We start from the raw sequence: 18,580 nt of genomic DNA, 5'->3' as shown, positions 1-18,580 counted from the left end.
TATGAAATGTCGCCTTTGTTCGATTTCACGGGCTAGCTTGTCGTTCTGCTTTCAGAGTCTGATAAGTATTGTGGCTTTCAATGTGCTACATGTACTTCATTTATTCAATTGATTTATCTCATCTCAAGCTGCACCGCTTATCCTCAGTAGGGTCGCGGGGGTGCTGGAGCCAGCCAATAGCAGGGCATCAATTGATTTATATTATTTTTATTTTGTTGTTAAAGCACTTGAATTTATGTTGATTATTTTAATCTACTTTTACGTTAACCTACTTTTTGTTGGATGGTTGTTTTAAAAAGATCAATAAATACGACTTTGCTACATCTACTCAGTACTTGAGTATTTTTTTCACCAAGCACTTTTTTTACTTTTACTCAAGTAAGTATTTGGATGACTACTTTTACTACTACTTGACTAACATTATTCTGAAGTTACAGTACTTTTACTTGAGTCAATTTTTGGGCTACTCGACCTACCTCTGGTAATGCGGCACAACTGCAGCTGGATTCGAAAGTGGATTCCATCACACCAATGAGAAATGAGGCTATTTCAAATGACCCTTAATCCGTAAGCGTTGTTATCGTGGAACTGGTGGATCCTGATGGTTCGGTATTGAACTTCGATTTTCATCTATTGTTTTTTAAAAAGTAGCAAAATGTGCTCAGTTTGGAAATTGACCATTTATTGATATTTCTTATTGAATGTAGACACTGTTCAGTGAGTTGATTGCAGGTCTCAAGGCAAAGATGGTGAAGCTGCAGTGAACCGATATGCTGCATGCATACTGAATGAGCTTCCATTAAAGCTCACGTCAAATAAAAATACTTACTTTCTGTAATTGCTTGGCAACAGATTGAATTATTTTGATTACTTCATTATTTTAAAAATCGAGACATTATCAATTTGTTGAATGAGTTGGATTTGACTATTATCCCCAAAACATTGTATTAACTAGTTAAGGATGGCATCAAAGCAAGTTAATCAAATGCTATGAGTAGTCATGTTTGTTTGTATAGCCCTTTATCACAAGGCGTCTCAAAAGTCTGCACAGACCACAGATTATTGGAAACTACAGACTATCATGACACCATCCCCTGATCTAAAACCTACATGAGGGCAAGGGAAAACTCAAAACGTCAACATGAGGAAAATATAGAAACCTTGAGAGGGGACCGCACAGGAGGTAATCCCCTTTTCTAGGATCAACAGGCTTGCTTGTTGAAATTATCTCTTTAGTTCCACTTTTCTGACATTTTTTATATATATATGTTTGTGTATGTATGTCATATATGTTTTGTAGCCAGGCATCTTGGGCAGCTCCGCGGGCGGAGGGGGGGTCCTGAGAGTGAGCACGCCGTTGCGTGTGTGTGGAATGAATGAGACGGCAGAGAGAGGGAGAGGCACGAACGGGCATGGCAAATGTAAATAAAGCTATTGCGAACAAGGAAAAGAATAAAGAGTTCAAACTAACGCACGCCCGAGTAGGATTTTTTTTTGCTTGGAATTATGTGTGTTGCAAAACTTTTATTTTCAATGATTATTGTCTGAACATTTTGCAAAGAATGTGTGTATGGTGAGGTTTTTTTTTCTTTTAACAAATAAAGATCCTCACTGTCCAGACTGATAAAATATATATATATATTTTTTTTTTAATGACAAAGATGTTTTGCTACCACCAAAAAATACTGTATTCTGTCGATTTTTGCTGTTGACCCGTTCTAAGACCACCTGTATTAAATGATTGTCCATGAAGTAGGGGCCATAAATCTGGAAATTACCGCATAATATAATAGGTTTACTTGTGCACATTACTGCCTATGGGTAGTTTCCCTTATCTAGGCTATTTTGCTGCGACAAAACACTCTAGTAGAGAAAAAAGATACACATAGACTCTGGCTTTGAGGCTCCTTGTGATTAAGGGCTATACAAATAAACATGACTTGTTAAAAAGAAAAAAGAAAGTCTCATCTGAAATCTTTGATTTCCTTAGGACACTTAGGTTCAATTTTCTGCTCCAACTAAAAAATGCCATCAATATATTGTAGATGCCACAGCTGTATCCATCCATATGTAACGGGTGTAGTAATAACTTTTGTTTTATTGAAATTCCTGCTGAAATGTGTATAGTTTTTGGTAAATGTCCTGCAATTGTACATTCTGTACATTCAAGGAAACTGTGCGGGTCAGATGTATCGACATTTCGTTCTGTATACACGTGTACTAGAATGACAATAAAGTAGATCTGAATCTGAATGATGAGTCCAACAGTGCCATCTGCTGGTATGGGGTGGGGTTTGGTTTTGGCTTCTGACATGTGACCGGGAGGCGGGGTTTGTTGGCAGTCTTACCAGAGAGAACTGCAATGAGATCAAAGAGATCAAAGCCAGCAGAAAAGCTAATGTTGTGACTCATCCATTTGCAGAAACTGTAATAATAAAAACCTCATCATCCAGTCCAGCGTGAATGTGGATCTTTGGTGGGACACGTACACCGCGGTTACACATATATAGTGTCAGTCCATGCTTCTAGCAATCCACGTATGAGCACAGCTTTTAAACAAACGGGACGCAGCAAAGGAACAAACAAGCACGTTACTTGGTTGAATTTTGAGAGCCACATGAATGATATCCTTTATTTTATGTCACAAGTTAAATACTGAAACTTGTATTTTTGTGCTTTTCTCTCCTGATGGGATTATTTGCAAAATGGCACATATATGGGGCTATTTGTGTGTTACTAGATATTTATCCCACTATCCATGGATAGTGGGATGTTTGGTCGCTTTCTAAGGGATGGGGAGGGCACCTGTATGATGCGGCAGGGGTAAACCAGTGAAAGCTGTCGGGCCCTGCTGTTGAACAGAAGAGTGTGTTGTGTCACCCTGACCCGAGTGACATGGCCGCTCTCTTGTATTCCTTTTCATTTGGAGGGACGAAAGCATTGACCGACTTAGGTGCCGAAGTGCTTAACTTGTGTGTGTTTTTTTGCTATTTTTCCTCTCTTTTTATTTTCTTTTTATTTTTCTTTTATTTCATTTTCTTTGCTATTGTATGTGTTTGTCTTGCTGTCGGTCACCCCTCTTGAGGGATATGACCATGGTAGACAGATATTTAAACAGTTCATTCTGATTGTTCCAATCAGCACCCAGGAAACCGAACGCAATTTAACGATGAGTTTGAGTGTTCTGGCGCTTCAATAGTAATAACGTAATCCCGCCAAGTACGTATTCAACTGCAGAAAGATTATTTGGGCGAAAGTCCAGCCGCCAAATGGCGAGGGGATACTGTATTTCCGGTTTGCATTCAAACTAAAACGTCCTCTTTATACGTTTCCAGTGCGGCAGCCAGATTAACGGCGGCGACATCGCGGTCTTCGCCTCCCGTGCCGGCAACGCCTTGTGCTGGCACCCGGCCTGCTTCGTGTGCAGCGCCTGCAGCGAACTGCTGGTGGACCTCATCTACTTTTACCAGGACGGAAAGATCTACTGCGGCCGGCACCACGCAGAGAGGCTGAAGCCGCGATGCACGGCTTGCGACGAGGTAGACGCCGCTCATTCGCACGCGGATAATCGTGTGCTGACACATCACTGTGATTGACGCACACCAGCGCACACTGCACATTGCCCAAGCATGCCTTTAAATGCTGTCATATGATGCTCACTGGTTTTACACAGACACACACTTAGGAAAACTGTAAATGACATGTTTTTAGGTCTAGCTAGTTGGCTCTCTGAAACTGGTCCTACTAATCATACACACTTTTTACAGGGTGTCCCAAAATGTCTACACATTTAACAGCTTATAACTCAATTAGTTATTCTTTCTTTATAAGCTGAACCCATTAAACAGAGTGATGGCAGCCGGACTTGACTTTGAAGAAAGGACTTATATTTGAAAATTCTACTGGAAATCTGAAAATGGAGTTCCATCAGATTCAAACTTATCTCTACTTTGGGTAATGGCAACTCGTGTTGGTGGTTCTTTGTTCACTCACTCAGTGCCATAACATATAAATACAATTTCTGAAGCATTGTCCCTGAGTGCCGAAACGTAGAAATGTTTTTTATTGTTTAATTTAAAAAAAACAACAACAACATTATAAAGTGTTTGGCGTACCTCACTAATAAGTAGTAATCTTCAGGAATGGTGGCAAAGTAGATGCTGGTATGTGTGGCTCGACTTTTCAGCGGGCGTGAAAATAACATCTCGTCGGTCCCTTTCCAGATCATCCTGGCGGACGAGTGCACGGAAGCAGAAGGTCGGCACTGGCACATGAAGCACTTTTGCTGTTTCGAGTGCGAGACGGTCCTCGGGGGGCAGCGCTACATCATGAAAGAGGGGCGGCCGTATTGCTGCTCCTGTTTCGAATCCCTCTACGCCGAGTACTGCGATTCCTGTGGAGAACACATCGGTATGTGTGCTAGGGAATCCCGACGTTTTTTTTTCTTTGTGAGAACGGAAAAAATTAAACGAAAACGAATGCTGTCATTTAAACCAAATAATAGGCCGGAAACATAGTGAACTTTTCTGCACGTCTACGTTCCAAAAAACACACATGATACGTAAAAGCCATGAAGTAGAAACCTTACAGTAAACACTCAGGATACTGAGGTGAGAATTGCAAAGTGAAATTGCTGTATCGCGGGGGAATAGCAACCTACGCTAAATAGCTAATGCCTTTCAAACCTGGGTACTCCAGATAAAAACATGAAATCAACAGAATACTATGAAGCAGCCGATCCAGTAAACCAGGAAGCGCAGTCGCGTTTGACTTTGGGGAACTTTTGATTTTTTACTTTCGCAGAATAAAGTACAATTGCACCTCCACTACACTAGGGAGCAGTGGCGTTCTCATTGGTTGTGTTTTGACTATATTTAGCCTCCACGCACTGTATGAAGCACGGAGTATAAGCATTGAGGATGACGTGTAGACACAAAGTGTAGCAGAGCCTCAAGTCATCCCATTAAAAAAGTATTTAACACGAATGAGGATCCAGGTGAACAGAGATTGGATAGAGAGACAAACTAAAGTCTCCTCCCGAGGAAGTTTGTCAAATCGTAAGTAGCACTTCACTGTGACCACGGAGGGAGACGAGCAAAGACCCTTGGGTTGGCTGTGTTAAAATGTTGGCCATGGACACAAAGTTCCTGCAGAGCCTTGAAAAGTCTTAAAAATATGAAATTCATTAATCTAAAAATAAGGCCTTGATTGACGTTAAAACAAACAGATAGATAGATCGATAGATACTTCATTCATCCCCGTAGGGAAATTCACACTTCCAGCAGTATCCTTGTGTTGAAAAATAAAATAATAAAATAAAAGAAATGGAATACAAACATACCCAATATAACGTTTCCTATAGAGTATTTAAATAGTGCTACGGAAAATACACCCTGTAATAAAAATGGGGTAATATGCAAATGTGGGGTGGGGTTTAACTCCACCCAGGGGTTTACTCCCCCGGGTGGAGTTAAAGAGCCTCATTACATGAAGAAGAAATTATCTCCTCAGTCTGTCCTGAAGCTGCTCTTAATGTCTTAAATCCAACTTTCAAAAGTCTTAAAAATGCGAAGACATACGATTTATACTTGTTTGAACTAAAAAGACTTAAAAATATTTTTTTTATGATAATATGTCCCCACCCAAATTATGTGATCGCTTCAAAATATACATATCTTTTGGGGGGGATCGCTGTGGGCAAGACGGTTTCTTCATCTGACAGAAAATAGTCGAGGAGCACTGGTATAAAGTAAGTAGTATTTATGTGAACTATATCTGCATATGATTAAATAACAAATATACATAGAAAGGAAAAATAAAATGTTGTTTACCCGTGGTCTGACATGACTTAAACTGTTCAAAAGGAGTAGCGGGTGGATGCAGGTGGGGGGGACCGCGATTGCAGATTAAAAATAACGCCGATTTAAAATCTTTCGCTTGCGAGCATTGTCCCAGCCCTGAGAAGTTTTTCTTCCTGTAATTGTCTTTTAAAAGTCCGCTCATCGATTGGTTATGGCCATCTAACTTCCGAGAGCACGTAACCTGGTTGTTTTTGGTTCCCCATTTAGCATCACTAAAAGTATTGCGACCCAAAGCTAACAAACCCAGTACAGAGAATGCAGTATTGTTACGAAACACACAAGATCCTGAACTAAAGAATGAGAAACTCATTGTAGAAGACGGTTCAGCCAATAGCCTATAATAAGGATGCTGTGATGCGAACCAATAGCAGACCAGTATTTTATATGACATCAGCCAATAGCAGACAGGCATTCTAAAGACGTAAATGGTCATAAGCACAAACACTGCAATGTTTAAATGTTATAAGTTGTTGGACACACAACAATTGCTGTAAATAGGGGCGTTAAAACATCTTATTCTACACCATAACGTGCCATATGTGTAACGTGTATTTAAAAAGCTGTTTTTTGTATATGTACATATTAAACTACATGATTGAAGCATGGATTGAGAAAAAGCGGAGCGACTGTTTAGCCAATCAGAATGCAGCGCACAACACACGAAGCAAATCACTAAAGTAGCAAAAACGTGAAAAGTGAACCGCGTCATCGCGACGGGTTCTTGCAAAACTGAAGCTTGAAAAACAGATGGCAGCCATTACCCAATCAAAATTATAACCATCTCCCCTTGTGGCTGCTAACATACGCAATGAAAAATGTTTCATTTATTCATGACTGGTAAAACTCCCGATGTTGCCTCAGAGTGCAGTTTAAATGAGTCTCTGTTTTTCTCAGAAGACAATTTGTGCCTCTTTCGTCTAATTAACCTTTCATTACGTTGACTTCAAAAACGCTTGCAGGCTTTTCTTTAAACTATTTTTCACGCAGGCATCGACCAAGGCCAGATGACTTACGACGGGCAGCACTGGCACGCCTCTGAGGGTTGCTTCTGCTGTGCCCACTGCAAACGTTCCCTGCTGGGTCGACCTTTCCTGCCCAAGCAGGGCCAGATCTTCTGCTCCCGTTCGTGCAGTCTAGGCCAGGAGCCCAATGGATCCGACTCCTCCGATTCAGCCTTTCAAAGCGCTCGCTCCACCCGGGAGTCCAGACGCAGTTCCAAAGCAACCAAGGGCGGCGCAGGAAGGCAGACAGAACTGCAACCGGGGGAGGTGGACCCGTTGTCTTCGCAAATGGACCTACTGAGTCTTTCCAGTCAAACGCCGAGTTTGACACGCGAGCCGCCAGCCTGGCAGGACCAGAAACAAATGGCTGAAGGTTACATGTTTGAATCCCGACCTGAAGTGACCGCAAGTCCCACCCCTCTGCAGCTCCTCAGTCAGTGCAACGTCAGAACATCCTGCAGCCCGCCAAGCGCCGGGCAGAATCATCGACAGCAGGACCCCAGGGTCCAGGACAGCAGTTGTCTGAGGAGACCACCAATATCTGCTCTTAAAGGTCACTCACTGAACGAGATGTGGTCCCAACAGCCGACTCCAGATGAGTACTATGCTCCAAAGTTAAGGCCCCAGAAGAGCTTCTCTGAGATGTCTCAGCTCTCCCAGCACAACGGTGGTTTCTCCGCCGACAAGCGCTCCATCAGTCTGCACGGCTTCCAGAGGGTCCCAGATGTTGGTCCTCCACCAGCCACACAGGCAAGAAGCAGGAACCCGATCAATGCACTTAATTTTACAGAGCAACTGACGCCATTGGAGCACACCCCCAGAGGTTCAATGGAGTCCTTGGCCCTGTCAAACACTACAGGTGAGGAACAAAGCAGGCCGTGTTTTCTCACTTATCACAGTTGCATGGACTTGTCTACTACTTGTTGTTTTGATCCAACTTCCTTGGTTGTTTTGTATCAATATCTTCCAAAATAACCCCAAAAAAATAAAATAATGCTATTGTGGAAAAACAAACAACAGTCAGGGTTATTTTTGACCACAGCGACCAATTTACCTGGACTGGATTAAGTTACTATGAAAAGGTTTGAGTTAGTGTGTGAGAAAGACTAATATTTGAGCGTGAAAGTGAGAGACTTATGAGAGGGACTTAAGAGATTTGTGAGAATGTGAGGGACAGACAGATTTGAGAGAGTTAGTTTGTATGAGAGACTTGAGACTTAAGAGTGAGAGAGAAACTTGAGTATGATAAGGAGATACTTGAGGGAAGGTGAGGGGGTGACCTGAGAGAGTGGGTGTAAGAAAGACTTGAAAGAGTATGAGAGAAAGACTTGGGTAAAAATGTAAGAGAGAGACTCCAGTGATATACTTCAGAGGGTGTGTAACAGTGATAGAGAGGAGAGAAACTTGAGGGTGTATATATTAAAGAGTTAGATGTCCGCTGCAATATGATTGGCTGGCTACTTCCTAACATGACATTTAGTTCTGGAGTAATCATCAATCTTTTTAACTTTCAAACTAATTGTATGACCATTGATATGGCCACAAACACTGCTGCACCCAAATCCTGTCTTAAAAAGAACGGTTGCACCAGTTGCCCCAATGATAATGTGGGACTAGAACCTTGTTCAAGAATGAGGGGAATGAATGTCATGGAAATTCTTCTTTCTTGCAGGTAACTCTGCTGAAGGTGGCGAGAAGCGCCAGGAGCACCTCTCTCATTTCTCCATGCCTGATCTGAGCAAGGACTCTGGCATGAACGTCTCGGAAAAAAGCAACCAGGACACCCTCAACTCCTCGGTGCGGTTCCGGAGCTCCGACTCCCTTCACAGCCTCAACGACGGTCAGCCCTACATGGAAATAAATCCCCCCAAGTCTTCTCAGTATCCGTTGAAGTATCGAGACCCCAGGAACACGGCTCATCTACCGCCAGGTTTCACCTACCAGAACGAAGACCGAATAAGTTTGGTGAGCAGCGCCAACGCCGCCCGCCTACCGCCCATAAACGAACGCCGGATAAGCGGGGTCGGCCCCACAGTCAGGATCGAAGGCCCGGAAGACACCCCTCCTCGACGCCGACAACACCACCACCGATCCAGAAGATCTCGACGGTCCCGCTCGGAAAACGCTCTCAATTTGGTCGCCGAGCGCCGGACCAGACCCCAGGAAAGATCTCAGCTCCACGTCCGGGAGGATTACGACCGATTCCCTCCCCCCAGAAGCGCCAGGGAGGAGTTCGGAGCGGCGGGGGGAGGGCGATACCGACCCCAGCCCTTCCGCCCCTGCCCCAGGACCACGTCGGACCTGACGCTCCAGAACCCCGCCGCCGTTCGAGGTTTGAACCGCTACTGCTGGGACGACTACGACGACGATTGGTGCTCCACTTGTTCCTCCTCGTCGGAATCGGAGGACGAAGGTTTCTTCCTGGGGGAGCCCATCCCCCGACCCCTGCAGGTGCGCTACCTTAGCAACCAGGAACTGGTGCACAAGTACAGCTCCGGCATGGGAGGAGCTCATCGGGGGGCCACGTTAGCTGCGCACAAGCGGCGGAAAAGCAAGAACTGCATTATTTCTTAAGGGGGTGGATGGATATTCTTCATCTGTATGGAGGACCGATTCTGCCATATGTAGAAAGATTCCAATAATAATCCATTTGGTTTCGGTATTTATTTTGTCGTGTATTTCCACATGTATTCCGTCACATCAAACATGTTACTTCAATGAGAGGGCGGGTCAAACTGGCTGAGCTTTTACCTATAGCCTAATCATTTATTACTGATCAACCAATGGGTGAAAAGCTCAGCATGTTTGACCCGCCCCCTCATTTGAATAACATTCTGTCGTGACAAAATACTCGACAAAGCACACGACAAAACTAGTGACAAACGACAAAATACACAACCAAATACACAAGAAAATGAATAACATAAATGACAACGGACAAAATAGATAACAAAGCACCCGACCAAATAAATACAAGATAAATATTTAGTTTTTCATTAATGAAATTATTGAGTTCTACACGTGGCTTGAGCGTATCTCCATACATCTGGAAGACACACGAACACTTTTAGAATGTTTTCCGTCAAGAGCCGGTAGCAGTGAAGTCAAAACGTGTTTTGTATTAACATTTTCTTTTTTTTTTTTAGCAAAAAAAGCTTTCGTGCAATTTTTTCAAAGCGTATGGTCTTTACTGCTATTTTATTCGCTTCATAGTTTGTACATAAAGAACTAATAATTACCTTTAAGTTAACAAAGTCATGGTACATGTAAATACGGTTGTAAATGAGGCCTGATATTTTTATATTCTGTATAAATGGAAACGTGTAGGTGTTAAATTTATGTAGTTCCGGATAACGGAATAATGGCGTACTTATGCATGCGTGACTTGCTTCTGAATTTGGATTAAAGGAATACCGCAGACTTCCGTAAATGGACAGACGCTGCCCTACTTACGAACGAGCTAGGTTCCGGACGATCGTTGGTAAGTTGAATTTGTTCGGAAGTTGCTTCAGTGCTATATTTTGTATGTTTAAGGTTTTTATAAGTATGTTTAAAGCTTGTATACGTAACCTGTATTGTTTTGTACTAAGTGAATAAACATTTCATAAAGTAATATGCTCTATAAAGATAAAGTTAAGTTAACTTACTTTTGGAAGATGAGCTCCAAGAGTTAGGCGCCTGAAGAAAGTGGCCAAAAAGAAGCGATCCAACCATTTTCTCAACCGCATCAAACTTTCTTATTCCACTTTCGTTTCAAAGGAAACAGCTCGCCTGTTCTTTACACTTTACAGCAACCATATTAATGGATGCACGAGATATTAACGAAAAAAATGTCAAATTTCTTAGCGCGCTGGAGATATACAGTATAGTATATGTACGCACAAACTAGGAAGAGGAAGTGGATTTCTTCTTCGGGGTGGATGCTGGGTAACCTCTCACAGCGCCACCACGCGGCAGAACAAAGCATTACAGTACTCTCCTCTACTCGGAAAAAGGTGCACACAATACAAAATCTAACCTACAGCAATGTCCGGATATTTTTCGACATCCCGAAAATGTTTTTCCTATCTACCGTTTTTCGTAAGTAGGGGAGCGTCCGTAGCATCGGATGCGTAATGTATGCAAGATTGCAACAGAAATACCTGGTTGATTCTGTCAGTAAAGAAGTTCTGTCGACTGGTATTTTTTATTACAATTTGCATTGTGCACAGACTCTAACCAAGGGACTATTTTTTTTCTTTTTTTGGCACCTGCTCATCATTATCTTGTGCTAAACCCTAACCAGTTTCATCCGTGCTATAACTGTTTTCGAAATAAAAGAAAAGTGATATCAGTTTGCTGCTGTTTTTTTTTCCCCCAGAATATATTATCCTAGTTTTTACCATATTTTCCCGACTATTAGGCGTACTGAACTATAGGGTGCATGGAATCAAAACTATATTTTATTTACGGTTTTATTTACTCTTGATATTTTAAAGCTTTGAAGTAGAAACATTCATTTATTAATCAAAGATTGTATTATACACTGAAACCAAAGAACAAGCCCTGTTTACAGGCTCAATCATTTGTTTAGCATCTAAAAGTACTGTACTTTTTAAACATTTCTGTACTGTCGAATTATGATTTTAAAAATGATCTTGCTGCTATACTATATTGCATCACTGAAATTATCCTTAATTCAAATCATATTTTCTCGTCATCAGGTTACGGGTCCCAGACTACCTCGGGTATCGCATGACATAATGTTAAAGTGTCTGAGGCCTCACCCATGAGTTTCTGTAAAATACGCAGATTGTGTGTTGGAATGAGGCTGTGCGAACCACTCTTCTCGAAACCATTCACTGGTATGATTTGAGTCACCTCGTAAAGGACACAGGTGAACAGATACCCCATAAAGGTTCCTACCTACATAACAACACACTGCAGCAATATCGTAAATTTATTTAGTTTTTAACTATGTAAATAAATAAATGGTCATTGTTTTTAATACTTTTAAAAATAAAGTTGTCATCTTCATGAGGGTATCACAGTTTTTATTGGAAAACAAATACCGATGTAAAAATTAATTGACCATCCTTTAGTTGTCAAAGTCCAACTTTATTGGCGATAGAAAGCATCTTCCTCTACCTTTTGTTGTTTTTATGGGTCTCAAGAATTTTGTTGACATGATGACTTTTAGAGAAACTTGACATTGAAAGCCATAATGTGGATTAATCGGGCTGTTTGGGTTCTACTTAGACCGCAACGTTATTGACACACAGGCAGAAAAGGGGCGGAGTGACTGTTTAGCCAATTAGAATGCGGAACACATTGCCTGATGGAAATCCGCGAAGTAACGAATCTAATACTGCAAGGTGTATTTTCACAGTATAATTTGCATTTCTTAGAGTTCAGAAAATATGTTACTCACAAATGTACTATCCCACTATCCACTCTTGCAGAGATAATCCTATCATCCAATTTTTCATATCCTGGCCACCTCCTCTTCCAATTCCTTTGGGATTACTCAAGGATTCTTCATTTTCCTCAAGTTGAGGTTTTTGAGTTTTTCCTTGCCCTCATGTAGGTTTTACATCGGGGGATGGTGTCATAATAGTCCGTACTCTGTAAAAGTCTGTAGTCTGTGCAGCCCTTTGAGACTCCTTGTAATTAATGGCTTCACAAATAAACATGACTTGACTGAGGTTTTTGAGTTTTTCCTTGCCCTCATGTAGGTTTTAGATCAGGGGATTGTGTCATAATAGTCTGTGGTTTGCAATAATCTTTGATCTGTGCAGCCCTTTGAGACTCCTTGTGATTCAGGACGTCACAAATAAACATGACTTGACTTGGCTTTGCACAGCTTGAACAGTAGAATTTGCTCTTGGTTCGTGTCACAGCATTATAAAAGTGCACATTTGCTAGAGACACTCAATTCCTTCCCATAATGCCTTTCCCTTAACGTTCAGCCAGAGTCCTGGGTGCTTCGTAAAGAATTTGCGAATTGATAATGAAATCCTGTAATTCTTTGCAATGTTTCTGTAGTGTATTGGTTAGCACATTGCCTAATGCGCAAAAGGTCCCCGGTTCTAGGCCGGTGGAAACATGTTGGCTTTGAGAGGGATGAGTGCCACCAGGCTGCACTTGCCCAAGACACACCACAGGAAATAGTGCCCCTACAACCTGTGTGGTTAAGGGATCCAACCAACCATTGGCTTGCAGTGATGGTTTAGGGCAGGGGTGGCAAACACGCGGCTCTAGAGCCGCATGCGGCTCTTGGCCAATAAGAATGCGGCTCTTTGCCTCGTCATATTTTCTATATACTGTGGCTCTTTGCCTCGTTTCATGTTTAGTTTTTTTCCCCTCTTAAAACACACTTGAATCCATCAGAGTTAATGACAAATAAATATTTTGAAATTAATTTGGTAGATTTGTTGTTTTTGTTCCGGACACATAACCGACTGCCAATCATCTGCGTAGGTTATGTCTAATGCCGGTCAGTGCATGGTGTGGCTCTTTCACTCTCACAGTTAAAAATTTTGGCTCTTTGTATCAAACTTGTTTGCCGCCCCTTGTATAGGGGGTTGCTAAAACATAACCATGGAACTAAAGCTTGCGATAATTCCGAAATACAAGGAAGCAACTCGGCTTCTTGCTTTTGGAGATCTCCCTCTTAGGCAGATGTATTTATAAATGAGTTTCATGTCGGAAACCGGGGTGTTCTCCGGGGCACGGCTGCCACAAGAGTGACAATTTACGAGCGCAGATAGAAGCACCCGGCCGCAGTTTAAGCCTCTCATTCCGATGCGGTCCCTAAACACTGGAGATGATAAGGACCGACCCCGCCAATGTCGAGCCTTCGAAACCTCCGCCGGCGCATTGGTGACGTCAAGCTTTAATGTATTAGATGCGCTTAAACGTCTCTCCATTTTTACTCGACCGTTTCACGGTTTATACTGCACACTTCTGCTGCACTGTTTATATTTCTGCGGTTCTGAGGTCTGCCGGCGCTAGCGAGACTAGACTACACCCTGGCCTGTCGTATGGAACGTATAAAGAAGCACAGCCGACGGAAAAAATGATATAAAGCCGATTTCATCTTGACGGTACCAAATCATCTTCGGCGTGGATGTAACATTTTCGGCATCACTGCATCATCTTTGTCCGGCCTTCATAGGATTGGAACTGTTTTTATTGCGCCACAAGGAGATAAGACGTGACACTCCAGGTTGAACATGCAATAAAACTGGAGAGAAAATAAAAATGACATCAAATGAGAATGTCAGGACAAATGGGTAATTATTTAAATCTATGAATTTCACACGATTAAACCTTAAAGGAAGGAAATGGACATAATACAAGTTATTTGACGTGTAAATTGGTCCCCACATCTGAGCCCTGCCCATCTCCTGGAAACCCTTTTAATATAAAAAGTAGGCTCCCCTCTCATTTTTACCATGCGCTCTTCTGTCTTATTCGGGGATAATGGAGGGTAACAGAATCAACAGGAAAAAAAGGATCAGAAATTTGCCCCTACTTTCATCAATAGTCAACTGGGGATAATGGATTGAGGCCAAAACATTGTAGTTCATTTTAGTTGGGCTACACGAGCATGCTTCAGGGGCCTTAACTGAATAAAATCTATGCTAGTTGAACCAGGCACAATGGATTGCGACCGCACAGATACTGTTCATTATTTGCAGAAAGTCTCCTTGCATGACTCAAATTTGCTATCTCGACCGCTGTTTTGGCAATAGTTGACTGGTGATAACGAATCGCAGCCAAAACTGTAGTTAATTCCAAGTGGCCCGAACTGTGAAAAAAATACCCTGCCTGCTTCAGCTTTTGGTAATAGTCAACTGGGGATAATGGATCATGGGTGCGGTTAATTTTAGGCTGAAATAACAGAATAGAACTGCCAGGCACAAGACAAAATTGTTCTCCGGACCCCATTTCTAAGAATTAATCGACTGGGGATAATTGATCTTGGCTAAAACACAACAACATGCAATCAGGTATAACGAATTGAGTAAAGTTAATTTTAGCCGAAAATACAGTAAAGGCAAAAACAGTCGCCAAGCACACCAACTTTGCACATTGCTGATCTCCTCTTGCAGTTGTATGCGATTGGGTATAATTGATCGTGGCTGCTTGAGTAAGGTTCACCTTTTGGCTGACAGAGCAGCAAAAATGGCCACAAGGCCCGATAAAATTGCGCTCTGCCACCCCTGCTGCAGCAATATGAAGCAGGGATAATGGATCATGGAATATTTTGCAACATGTGATGCACTAAGACTGAACTAGCGAAAGAATAGCACAGGGCTAGCATCCACGGGCCCAAAACTATCGTCTTGCTGGCCGTAAATGCCCTGCGGGCCGTAGGTTTGAGGCCCCCGCGCTAGCATAATAATCGTTTTAAAAATATGTGTCGGCATATAAGCGTAACAAGAAGTGTCATTGGGTAAATTGGATTTTGTCTGACCTCCATGTGGTCACTGAGGATTTAGCTGTTCTCCTTCCTAAGCCACATAAGCACATGCATGCCTTTTGTACGAGCTGTAGTAGCGTTTAGCTCACGATTAGAACACGTCGAGCACTTATAATACTGTTGGCACGAATGGCAAGCTAGCAAAATTACCCCCACATTCCAGAAACAACATCTGGCCCTGCATGTGATTTGTATTTTTCAGTGCTTAAAGGGATACCCAAATTCTAAAATATACAAAACGTGAGAAAATAGTACATGTTCTATAAATATGTCATTGATATATTATAATTATTTTCGGAGATAATGCATTTTGACGTCGCATTTTGCATCTTTGACGTCATGTGAGGCACACCAGCACCATATAAACCCAGTCACTATTTTGGTTTGCATATTCAGATTTTGAGTGTTTTTTCCAAGTTTTGGTAGTTTTTGTGGGGAATGCCTAGGTTTTGGGTTGCAGGTGGGTGTAGAAAAGGTACAACAAATGGCGAGCAGCCATAATGCGGCGAACTGGCAAAAATAACACACGGAGAGCTAACGAGCCAAACCAGTCGGGACACGGCAGGTTAACCGCGACCAATCGGCAGAAACTGCGAGCCGGCTGACCAAAAGCATGCAGTAGGCAGCCAAGATAACTGGGAGCCAATAACACAACGGCCATGGTAACAAAATAAACCAAATAAGATGCCAAATGATCACAGCAGGCTAGGCGGATGCAAAAGAGAACTAACCGGGACTGAGTGGCGGGAAATGACTGGGTAAAAATAATTGTGAAACACTGGCATAAGGGCAATAAGTAAATTACATATATACAATTATAAGATAATTTTTAAAAGAATTCGGGAAGCACAGCTCATATATGTAAAGACACTCATACTGTCAATGATTTCTCATGCCAGTGAAAAATAAAAATTTCTTAGAAAATCACAATCACCCATTACCAGTGAGCTAATTTCAGAGCTTGTTTGTGAACTACTCAGTTGTTCTTAGGGGGCTGCCTGTTGCCCCTGGGAACCACATTGGTGATGCCTATCAAAGAATTAAGCAGCTAAAGCTAGCATAGTGTATAGCTGCATATGATTTAATGGTAAATCATGAAAATCCTTATGACAAAAAAACACAGTTCAGAGAAACTTTTTTACTTCCTTTCATGAAATATTTAAAGTTCATAGGCTCTTTGTACGGTAAAGGACTATTTTTGCACCACGGGATGACGCTTTACACCGGAAAACAACAGCGACCAGATGATGAGGGTGCTGTATCTGAGTCATATCAGGAGGCTTCTACTGGTAACCAAAGAACCAGGACTATTTGTTTCATTTCGGGGAGAAAACACCTACCCCCCACAAAAAAAAAACAACAGAGGGATTGGCGCGGCCAAGCTGTACTTGCCCAAGACACACCATAGGAAATTTTACCAATTTTTTTAGTTTTGCTAACAGTAAAGAACCTGATTTATTTTTTTAGTATAATTCTAGACCTTCTTTTAACTCCTATTTATGCAAATATTCCTTTCTCTTATATATTTCTCCTTGACAGCTTCTCAAACTGGGTCTTTGACCTGTGTTCCTTGATTTAACCCCATAATCTGGAGAGCATGACCTTCGCCCTGTCAGTAACCCCAAATCACAATTCCCTTCAATTCTCCGACAAATCTCTTTGGGAAGCTTTGCTCTCCGATAATTGAATTAGCTTGCACGTTTCACATCTGCAGATGACATTTGAGAAGGGAGAATGGATCTTCTCTTTGAGGGACGAAACAAAACTTTGCAAATGGTGGAGTTTTGGGACCATTGGTGCAGGAAAACGTTTCCAGGTGTCCTTTTACTCCCAGCCATGTCGTTAAAAGCTAAACACTACCCTCTAGCGAAAAACTGCCACACTGCGTGATCATCTGCTCAGATGTCGCTGCATATTTTGTTAGTGGCCTTTTACGTTATATATAAAATAATTTTAGGTTTATAATTATTATTAGACTGTCGGAATTGATTTAAATTCACTCAATGGTGATTGATATACATACATTTGGGATAAAAATCATCCTTTAACTATATGATTATAAAAGCTATTGAAATGATTTATAATTATTTTTAGATTGTCAAACTGTATAATTTTTTTAATCGGTAGTGGCATCGATGTATAAACATATGTGTAATATATATATTACTTAGCATGAAGTGTCGGAATTCAGACTTCAAGTGCCGCAGTGCTGCAAGTTAGGTCACCAAAGGACTGTGGTTCTGGAGGACCTGCCTTTGACAGCTATGAGTTACTTTATCAGTTTTAACAGCATTCTGAGCAGATTTCACGGGGCATGCTTATTAATCAGGAATGTTCCAGGAGGGGAACTTCTAGGACTGTGGCTTTGGAGGAGCTGACTTTGACATCTAGGTGCTACATTGCCAGGACCAACAGCATTATGATCAGATTCTGAAGGGCTTGCTGATGGATCAATGGTGTACGAGAAGGGGAGCGCCTAGGCCTGTGGCTCTGGAGGACATGCCTTTGATATCGAAGAAGCATATTATCAGTGCCAACAGCCTCATGATCAGATTCTGAAGGGCTTGCTGATGGATCAATGGTGTACGAGAAGGGGAACGCCTAGGCCTGTGGCTCTGGAGGACATGCTTTTGACGTTGAAGAAGCATATTATCAGTGTCAACAGCCTCATGATCAGATTTTGAAAGGGCTTGCTGGTGGATCAGGGATGTACAAGGAGGGGAACATCTAGGCGTGTAGCTCTGAAGGACATGCATTTGACATCAAAATATTCCATGATCAATAATCAGGGCTAAGAGCATCAATATCATATTCTGAAAGGGTATTGCTGATGGATCAGGGATGTACAAGGAGGGGAACATCCAGACGTGTGGCTCTGGAGGGCATGCCTTTGAACTGATAAGGTATATTATCAGTGTCAACAGCATCATAATCAGATTCTGAAGGGCTTGATGATGGATCAATGGTGTACGAGAAGGGGAACACCTACGCCTGTGGCTCTGGAGGACATGCCTTTAACATTGAAGAAGCACATTATCAGTTCCGACAGCATCATGATCAGATTCTGAAGGGCTTGCTGATGGATCAATGGTGTACGAGAAGGGGAACGCCTAGGCCTGTGGCTCTGGAGGACATGCCTTTGACAACAAAGAAGTATATCATCAGTGCCAACAGCATCGTGATCGGATTTTGAAAGGGCTTGCTGATGGATCAGGGGTGTACAAGGAGGGTAACATCTAGGTGTGTGGCAC

General features: G+C 42.1%; 1 protein-coding gene across 1 annotated transcript in view; it reads left to right on the top strand.

The window, feature by feature from the left end:
- Positions 1–12,546, top strand: part of prickle2b (prickle homolog 2b) — a 46,236-nt gene extending 33,690 nt beyond the window's left edge. Inside the window, exons 5-8 of the mRNA XM_088338027.1 lie at positions 3,336–3,539; positions 4,224–4,410; positions 6,849–7,721; positions 8,535–12,546. Coding sequence (XP_088194153.1) covers positions 3,336–3,539; positions 4,224–4,410; positions 6,849–7,721; positions 8,535–9,436 — 2,166 coding nt within the window. The 3' untranslated portion in view covers positions 9,437–12,546. The remainder of the gene's footprint in view (positions 1–3,335; positions 3,540–4,223; positions 4,411–6,848; positions 7,722–8,534) is intronic.
- The last annotated feature ends 6,034 nt before the right edge of the window (positions 12,547–18,580 follow it).

Source organism: Urocampus carinirostris, chromosome 6 (genome assembly GCF_059441175.1).
Source record: "Urocampus carinirostris isolate Australia breed hairy pipefish chromosome 6, RoL_Ucar_1.0, whole genome shotgun sequence".
NCBI lineage: Eukaryota > Metazoa > Chordata > Actinopteri > Syngnathiformes > Syngnathidae > Urocampus > Urocampus carinirostris.
Note: the sequence above shows the minus strand (reverse complement) of the source record. Positions and strands in the feature narration are given on the sequence as shown.